The sequence below is a fragment of the Megascapheus bottae genome, chromosome 1 (genome assembly GCF_031878675.1).
Source record: "Megascapheus bottae isolate mThoBot1 chromosome 1, mThoBot2.hap1, whole genome shotgun sequence".
NCBI lineage: Eukaryota > Metazoa > Chordata > Mammalia > Rodentia > Geomyidae > Megascapheus > Megascapheus bottae.
In genome coordinates, this window is record NC_143509.1 from 96044102 (window position 1) to 96053792 (window position 9691).

At 35.5% G+C, this 9691-nt stretch overlaps 1 protein-coding gene across 3 annotated transcripts; it reads right to left on the minus strand.

Moving 5' to 3' along the window:
• Window positions 1-1861: 1861 nt before the first annotated feature.
• Window positions 1862-6872, minus strand: LOC150069627 (keratin-associated protein 19-6-like). 3 transcript variants are annotated; one of them, XM_090333623.1, is made up of 2 exons: window positions 6790-6872; window positions 1862-2328 (listed from the first exon to the last, which is right to left on the minus strand). In XM_090333623.1, exons 1-2 carry the CDS (start codon window positions 6870-6872, stop codon window positions 2088-2090), a joined length of 324 nt encoding a protein of 107 aa, XP_090189749.1. In that variant the 3' UTR covers window positions 1862-2087. The 3 variants fall into 3 exon arrangements, with proteins under 3 accessions (XP_090189749.1, XP_090189753.1, XP_090189754.1); XM_090333627.1 differs by having other exon boundaries at window positions 1862-2240; window positions 6714-6872; XM_090333628.1 differs by lacking the exon at window positions 1862-2328 and adding an exon at window positions 6654-6744.
• Window positions 6873-9691: the final 2819 nt, after the last annotated feature.

A 9691-nucleotide genomic window follows, 5' to 3' on the forward strand; every position in this document is an offset into this window, starting at 1 on the left:
CCTCAGAGTGCAGACTTCCTGTCCCTTCTTTAGACAATAGAGTCATCTTGTGCCACTGCTGTTCAGGCAACTTCAGAGGATTGGAATGGGTGGAGTTTTTCTAGAACTTCTGCCTATTCTCTGTGAGGTCATGATGGAGTTACTCATGTTAGCCCTAATTCTTTCATTAGCATTTAGCCAGAATACCTACTGCTTCTATAGCACCTTGTAGTATAATTTTTAATAAAGAATGTGCTTGGGTCTCTCTCAAGCACCTATCTCTAGATTCCAGGATAACCATTTAGTTTCAGATTAAAAGTGCCATTGATATTTTTTTCCAGATTTCTAAACTTCCACATCTCTGTACTCAAACTCATCACAACATTTTAGTAATTCCACAGTACAAGGCTAGCATAACTATAGATTCTCAGATGGATGATGCTAAATGCAGAGATAGACATATACTTACAAATGACAGATATAAATATACAGATGATATAGTTAGACCTATCCATCTTTAATTACCTTTTTAAATGCATAAGTAGACATTATTTTTATTCAGGAAACAGCCTGGGCATGGTGACACATGATTTTAATCCCATTTATGACACCATGACAGGACAATCTTTCTTTGCAATCAGAATGGAGGAAAAAGAAAGGTTTGGAAGACTCTGAAAGAACTAGCCAAGCATTGTGATTTACTCCTGGATCATAGCCATACTGGAAACAGAAGTATGAGAATCTCTATTTCAGGATGGACCAGGAAAAAGGGTAAAACATTATGAAGAAAGTAAGCAAAGACTTGGATCTTGGATGGAGTGGTAAAGCATTTGCTTAGTAAGCATTGGGGCCCTGAGTTTAAACTCCAGTACTATCCAAAAGAGAAACAAATATAATATAAAGGGAATTGTGGTAGTATCTTAAATGATAGAATTCCCTACCTAGTAAGCACACAGCCCTGAGTTCAAACCCAAGACTGTAAAAAGTAATGGTCTGCATAAAAAGAAAAGTAATTCACAATCATTCACTCTTAAATATTTCACAAATTCTGGCATTTGATCTTAAATTGATCAAATGAATAGAAATTCACATTATATAACTGACCACACATTACAGACAGATACTAAACGCAATTTAGAAGCTAAAAGGAAGTGTGAACCACTGTTTACCCAAGGCTGAAAAATTATACACTAATAAAACCAAAATTCAGATCCTAGTCTTTTTGGAGCCAAACCATTGAACTTACATGTTGACTCATGAGCAAGCAGTAACACACAACGGATGAAGCTATAGTCTAGAACAACAATGAGTGAGTCCTTGTTAGAATCTTGGACCTCCAAAACTCATAGTGAGTTCACACTCTACAACCAACGTCATCAGGTATACTAGCAGAACGCACTTGCCAAGTAATAAACACAGTAGAATTCAGAAAACATACTACCTAATGAACAAGATGGTAGGTGCCAAATTCCCAGGGTGTGTGTGAATCAATGGAAGTTTCAATGAAAATTCCCTGGACACCAATCCTCATTCCATCCATCTTTCAGCACTAAGATTGGTACCCTTACACGAAGTCAAAGCAGTGAATATATGTTGAATTAAATTCGTTGTTAAATCCAAGCATTATTGAATCAATATATCAGTTCAGACTTAAAAAAAGACTTAACAGTTTTTCATTTAAAATCCAAAAACAGAGGGGTTAGAGTCATGTAATTCAGGCAGAAGTACATTTCGTTTTGGATATAGGCTAGCAATTGTATTAACAAGACTAACAATGTGATTGTAGTCCCTTCTTCCCATTTGAAATGTATTGAAATGAATTGATCCAGTCACCACTGCTAGTTCACACAAACACGTTTATTAAAAGCTACGTCAAAGCTACAGGTCTTTCATAGTCCCAACAAAGCATCAGTGACTAAGAAATAGTGGTTGAAACCCCAAAATTCAACAGGAAGATTCCAGATGCTTCCAAAGAAATGGACAGCAGGCTCCCTCTGCAGCATTGAAGTCAACAAATGAGATTTTCTCTGACTGAAGTAAAGCCCTCATGTCATTGAAGCGTGTGGGAAAGTAGCAAGAAGATGGGCGTCTCCAGATCAGCAAAATTTTCAGTAGAAGCGGGAGAATCCGTATCTTCCACAGCATGAAGGGCGATAGCATCCATACCCGTAGCTTCCAAAGCCAGAGCCAAAGCCAGAGCCATAGCCGTAGCCTCCACAGCCAGAGCCATAGCCATAGCCTCCATAGCCAGAGCCATAGCCCAACCTGCCGAAGCTGCTGCATCCACAGCCATAGCCATAGCCCAGTCCTCCGAAGCCTCCAGAGCCATAGCCCAGGCCTCCGTAGTAGCTGCCGTAGTAGCTCATGGTGTCAGGAGAGGTGAGCTGGTTTCACACTGAAGATGAAATTGCAGATTGTATGGTTCTTCATCTTCCCCCAAAGCTTTTATACCCTCAGTGGTGGGTGTGTTCAGGAACAGGTGATCTCATTTCCCTATCACAGAAAAGCTGTCAATTATTTTCAATTGCTCCTTTCTGACTGAACAAAAGGGCTGAACTCTTATTAAAGAACTGTTAGTAATAATTATACCTTAATGAGTTTGCATTCCTCAGAACAAAATGTTTCCAAGATGAAGAAGGATAGCAGCCTCTTCAAAGAATTTACAGGAGTTCCAATTCACACTGGCTAATCTGGCTGATAGCTTCCAGTAGCCCTGTCATTAGCTAACCTGAGTGCTTTTCTTTTTTAATATGAATTCCATTGTCTTAGCAATTTACCATTCCCGAAGCCCCAGGTTTTTGCTCCTTCTTGGGTGGGGTGAAATAACAAAGCCATGTTTAGAGGAAACCTTGTGGGGTTTTGTTGTTGTTTATTTGAAGTTTTGACATTTGTCACTGCTGTCCATCACAGCCATGCATTCTTTAGGCTTCCTTTCTTCTCTTATTTACTGTCAGGAACATTTGATGAGCCTCCTTTATCAATTCTCTGCTGACAAAGAATTCCTATTGATTCATTAACTCTGAGATCTCACCTATTTTTCTTTTCAGTCACTGGATACATTTTCCCAAGGAATTTCACTGAATATTCTTCTGAATAGAAGTATTTGCACTAGTGATTTTTCACTCCTTCAGTTTCTCATTTGAATTAGATGACAAATTCCATGCCCTGCAGGAGGAAATAGACTCACCTGTCCCTACAAAGAAGCCTCATTTCTCTCTCTTAATCACACAATCCACACTTTTGGATATGGTCTCGAAAGCCCTTATTTTACAATTATTCCTGTGAGTTCTTTTACTGATATGCCTTTCACTTCTCTTCAGGTGAGCCATATATGTGGACTTCTGTGAATTACTCTGGTAAATCTTGTTGTTACAACTATGTTTGGAAGTTCTTTATCATTGTCCCATAGATGAATGGAAGACTTGATTATTAGTGGCACTGACTGAGGAAGTGTTCTGCCCTGACTCTTTTTCCATACAAGTTCCAGGTTAACATTCTAACAATAATATCTGTTCCTTTCATTTTCCAGCCATTATTTATCTTAGCCATTAAAAAATGCATTGAAGTTCTTAAAAATCACATTGTTTTATCAGCAAAGTGTCCTGATCATTTATAAACTACCATGGAGATCTTCGTGTGCCAAAAATAAGTGCAGTGTGTTGAGTTCCAGTATAAGAGATCCACCAGCTGTGCACTTCTGAGACTATCAGCTGCTTCTTGATCCTGGGATACTGTTCCAAATATAGGTCAACTTTCTAAAAAATCTTCTACCCCATCCTGATTTAAAATACCCTTCAGAAGGCTGTTGATTTGCCCAAACAGAATTCTATTATGTTTCACCGGACTTAGAATTTAGAACAAAAATGGTTTACCTATTGGCTATTCCTTGAAAAGAAGAAATATATTCTCATTACATTGTATGGGTTGTAGCTATGTACTCTATACATATCTAAAATATATTTACATCTAAAAAAAACCCGAATCTCTCAAAAACAAATCTTCAAAAAAAAAAAAAAAACAACTGCCCCATTAAAAGAGGAAAGAAGAATGGCCTAGAGACTCATGAAGAAATGCTCCATACCTCTGGCCTTAAAAGAAATGCAAATCAAAACAACTTTGAGATTCCACTTCACTCCGGTTAGAATGGCCATGATCAAGAAATCTAATAACAAGAGATGGGGCAGGGATGTGGCCAGGAGGCATCACTACTACACTGTTGGTGGGAGTGTAAACTGGTTCAACCACTATGGAGAGCAATGTGGTGATTTTTCCCCTATGACCCAGAAATTCCACTCCCTGACATTTACCCAAATGTCCAGAAACAAGGACATACTAAAGCCACTAGAACAATGATGTTTACTGCAGCACTATTTACCATAGCAAAGATATGGAACCAGATGCCCCTCCATAGATGAATGGATTAAGAAGATGTGCTACTTATATAGAATGGAATTCCATGCTGCTATCAAAAGAATGACCTAGCCCCATTCTTAAGGAAATGAAAAGAGTTGGAAAATGTCATATTAAGTGAAGTAAGACAGACCTAAAGGAACATAGCCTCAATTGTTTCCCTCATTTGTAATAATTAGTACATATCTAGGACTTTTCTAGCAGAGGATTACAATAGCAAAAAATCTAGGTGCATAAAGTCATATAGGATGAGACTAAATGAAAAGATCTCTAGGATATGGAAACAAGAGCTTTATCTTGTGTTATTGTTCTTAATGTGCTATTTTATTTCTCTTCTTTTTTTGTCCTTTGGTTAATCTCATATTGTTACAGTATCTGACTTTGTTACCAGGTATACTGTATATATGATCATTTGTTTATGTGAAATAGGAAAGGGAAGGGGGAAAACAAGATGATTGGGAGGGAGTTGGGGGAGGGAAATGGGGACAAAAACATGAGAAGGGGTATCAATTTGTGAGAAGTAATGCACCTACTACCTGGTGAATGTAACTGTAACCCCTCTATACATTACCCCGATAATAAAAAATAATAAATAAAAAATAAAATAGAGTAGATAGTAGACTTTGGGTTAAATTGTTAAGTTTAAAAGTGTAGAAGTCTGTAAGCAACTAATAAATTAGTGTGTCCCTGACTTCCAAACTTCACAAGTGGTATATTTTCTATCAATGTTGTTAAACACCAAAAGTATATCTGTGGTAATGCACTTGCAGTCTTCTGTTTTATTAAGTCATCTAAACTGAAGTCAAAGAATAATGTTGGAAATCTGATTTTTGTTAATAATTGAAATCTCCATCTTCCTAATTATATATGGTGTTAGCAGCTCTAGAGATATAAATCTTCTAGAGTTGTTTTCTAAAAAAAATATGTATACCAACAGAAACAACACTACAAATGACACAAGTGCCGGGCCTTCGATGTAACTATGAGGGAAGAAACAAAATTAGAAAAGCAAGTTGAAAAGAGAAGTACCAATTTAGTGGGAAAAAATGATAAAGTTATTTCTATAATGCACTGTGATGGGCAAAGCCGTATCAGGAAAAACTGAATAGACAGAATGGGAAAAGAGAGTAGCATGAAAATTCCCTTGAAGAGAAAATTACTTCAGGAAAACCTTTAGTGGAGAACTCAATGATGTAACTGGACAAAGGGATGAGTTCTTTTCTACCAAGGATTTTTAGAACCACAGCAAAGGTCTACTTGCTTTGCTTTTCCTGTCCTGTCCATAAACCTCCAGATAGAAGAAGCTTCTATATTATGTGAAACTACTAGTTAAGTTATTTTCTGATCCAAGAGTAACTTGTTCTTTACTATCACAAAAATATCTTCCATTGTTAAGTGGTGTTATATGCAGTATTTTTTGTCTGAGATTTTAGCACTTGATTATAATACATATTTGTATTTATATAGTGTATATATGTATGTATTTATATTATATGGATGAGATATAGAAATATGGAGATTTTTGTTTCTTTTGGAATGATTTTCATGAGTTTAACTTAATAGGATCATGTGGATCTGGGACCAAAGTGAACACATTTTCAGCCTTCTTTTGTGAAAATTGTAGCCAAGCAGAAAAAGAATAAATGCTAAAAAGAAATATCATCATGTACCCATCTCCTGACCTAAGAATTTACAAAGTATTTATTAATAAAGCCAAGTTTCTCTATCATCATTGGAAATGCTTAAATTTTTAGGTACAAAATTCTTAAATGTTCGTAGAGAGGAAAATATACCGACTGATGTTAGCAAGTATAGTAAGCAAAAAGTATTGAAGGAAAGGTAAAAAAAAAGATGTAAAAGAAGAAATGGAAGTGAGTAATGAATATGTAAAAAAAAAGAAAGGAGAAAGTAACAGCCATTAATGAAATATGTTAAATTATTATAAATGTGAACAGCTAATCTGTTATGAACATTAAATCCCAAGCACATTTTCCAGGTCGGTTCAAGTTTGTTACTGTATTTTTGATATCAAAGGCAAAAGAAATGCGATGACTCTATTCATTCCATTCTTGAAAACTATTACTAATCACCCTTGAAGACCATCACTAATCAAATATCAATACCTTAGTTCATCTAGTTTTCTTCTCATAATTGTCAGAAACCAGGTAAAGAAAGCATGCAGAAGACAATGGAATTGATTTCCCTAGAAGATAGGTGGGTTTCATGGAACACAAAGACAAGTACTATAAATTTTAGGTATTTATTCAATAGAAACCAAAAGTCCCATAACCACCATAGCAGGAAGGACGGCAACAGCCATATCCATAGCCCCCAAATCCAGAGCCATAGCCGTAGCTTCCATAGCCAGAGCCATAGCCCAGCCTGCCGAAGCCGCGGCACCCACAGTCATAGCCATAGCCCAGGCCACCGAAGCTACCATAGCCATAGCCCAGGCCTCCGTAGTAGCTGCCGTAGTAGCTCATGGTGTCAGAAGAGGAGTTTGTTTTGCTGTGCAAGGTGAGTTCTGTGACAATGGCTGCAAAGGAACATTTATATCCATTCCTGGGGTGTGACAGCCACACCTCCCCATGTCACTCATTAAAAAACAAATACAGAGAAACTGTGCCAATTGTCTTGTGGCCTAGCACTCAACCACATCTTCCACTTGTTTATGCACCTTGTCATTTAAACCTCCTGCAGCTTGTTTGATGTTCTGCTTTATGCGGATGCCTGAAATAACATTTTGCCTCCAATAAAATAGGAGGGTGTTTATAATTTTCCATACATGCTTGAGTTTCTGAGTTCCAAACTCCATAAACAAATTCCCAATAACCTCAAATATTCAAATTGTGCCATTGAGGATTGCACTTACCTTCTAATTGCACTGTAACCTTTGAGGCTCCCTGGCTGTTGATGTGGGTCTTAACATGTAATCAGCTGAGACACATATTTGGGAGTGCAATGATATTTCATTTTTAAAGTAACTAAAGCTGATGTCCCCGAAGGACTTAAATGTCATGCCTCCTGTAAAGACAGCCTGCCTGGCAGCTATCATTGAGAAGAGCATTGGAAAGAGTCGTGCTAACTCTTTATAAATAACTGCCTGGACATACATTATCCTATCTCAGGTTCTAAATTCCAAATAATCAAGGAAATATACATTTATGGCTAGATACTACAGAATTAAAAACATTGAGAGCTAATATTTTCATTTTTTAAAAAACATTGACTAAATTGTGAGTCCTAGACAAGCCAAACTATAACAAAATGATCCTCAATAGAAGTCAGGAGAAAAATCTAACAGCTTCAAACCTGTGCCTTAGGTCAGCAAGTAAATTTGCAACTAAGAATAAAATTGCAGTTTAGGAAATACCTTCTCACACAATATCCAGTTTCTACCATTTTTAATCATTCTATTGTTTATTCATATTATCATATTAAATAAGTGTGCTCTGTTCTCCAGAACAGAATTGACTACCATAAACATCATAAGTGATTTCTTAATTTTTCTCACATTTATTATACATTTTCCCTTATTGAGTAATTAAGAGAAAAATATAATTGGTTGCTTACACATGCTCATCTCAGCGGTACTTTGCAGCCTTCAACTTCAATGCAGTTATTGGTGAAACACAATTGACCTGTTTAGTTAGAAAAACTAAAATTTACTATAATTTTAGATACTCAATACAATGTAAAGGAATTTTAAAATTATTTTACTAGACCGATTTTTTTCCTAATAAGAGAAAGAGTGTATCCACATACATGTGGATCTAACATAATGAAGAGCAAACTATTATAAAGGAGGAAATGGGGTTCAGAAAAATTAATACATGTATTGAATTCAAACAAAGATACAATAATATAGGCCTGTATGAAAATCACAATGAAATCCTCTGTACAATTAATAATGCTAATAAAATAGCCTCACATGATTCAAAGAACTGTTTCCTATGTATGTTGTGTTTGACTCATGAAAAATAAGTAAAGCCAAAGCTTTAAGTTTTGAGCACATGTGAACACCAACTCATCAGCTCTTTCTCATTCTCAATGCATGTAGCCCCCTTTCTAGGGAAGAAAGAACTAACCTCTCCCACACACATGCTGATTTCTATAGAAACAAACAACTCAGAGATTTTTTTTTATCTTTCTAGTATACAAATACATTCACATTTCAAAATTTTGACAAGTATCATTTTGCATTCTTTTTATTCTCTTAACAATATTTAAAATTTTCCTTCAACCAGCATATGCTTTACAAAAGTATATTCACATTCACATAAAGGCATTATTCTGTGATTATAAAACCTCAATGGAAATATTGCTATTAGTAAAAAGATGAAAACTAGCAAATTCTATCAAGGATAATAAAAGGAGAGCTCTCATGCATTGTTAGTGGGAATATAAATTAGTACTGTGTGTGTAGTGTCCTTAAAAAAATAATTTAGAGATGATTCTCACTCATGTGTAGAGACAAGGAAGGTCTCATAGAAGAATGGAGTGAATAGTGACAGATAATTATTGGAAAGATCAGTGAGAAAGAAAGAACAACAGTAAGGAGAAACAAAACACAGAAAAAAGAAAGAATTCCTTTTGTTTTTCTGTAGTAAATTTTTTACCAATAAAGTAGTAAAGTAATTAAAGTAGTAATTATCAGTAAAACATGTTACCAATAGATTTTAAAATAAATAAGAGTATTAAAGTATATAAGACCTAAAATGGAAGAAATCTTCAATTTTATCTTATCTATTTACTTGTTTTTTCTTATGATTTTCTTTATTATGGGAACATAATATTTGTACCTCTCTATTTGGTACATGTATAAAATATCTGATGACTTAATAGATGATAACCAATCTCATCTCCAGTGCAAATGATTTAGTCTTTAGAAGGAACATGACCTCAGAGAGGGATATTGGGCACTTAAACTATGCTTTTGCAGTGTTTTATGAATAATGGTACTATACCACATTTAAAATAAAATTAAAAGTAGGTGTTTTAATCATTCTTTAAAAATTACCTTCAATTGGATCAGTAGACAGTTTCTTTATTTTTTTTTCTGTTGTATTTTATTGTCAGGGTGATGTATAGAGGGGTTAGTTACTTTTGTAAGGCGATGGGTACATTTCTTCTTGAACACTGATACCCTTTCCCACATTTTTCTTCCAGTTTCTCATCCCCCACCCTCCCAATCATCTTAATTTTCCCCTTCCCTTATCCAAATGAACAAATACACATTTATGCAATATACAAGGTATCAAAGTCAGATACAATAACAATGTAAGATAAACCATAAGGAGAG

Bases quoted from the DNA above. Each gene is read 5' to 3' on its own strand.
- LOC150069627 (XM_090333623.1), bottom strand. From the start codon at position 6,872: ATGAGCTACTACGGCAGCTACTACGGAGGCCTGGGCTATGGCTATGGT. The intron at 2,329-6,789 runs GTGCCGCGGCTT...CTACTACGGCAG, and splicing joins GGCTATGGCTATGACTGTGG to CTACTACGGAGGCCTGGGCT.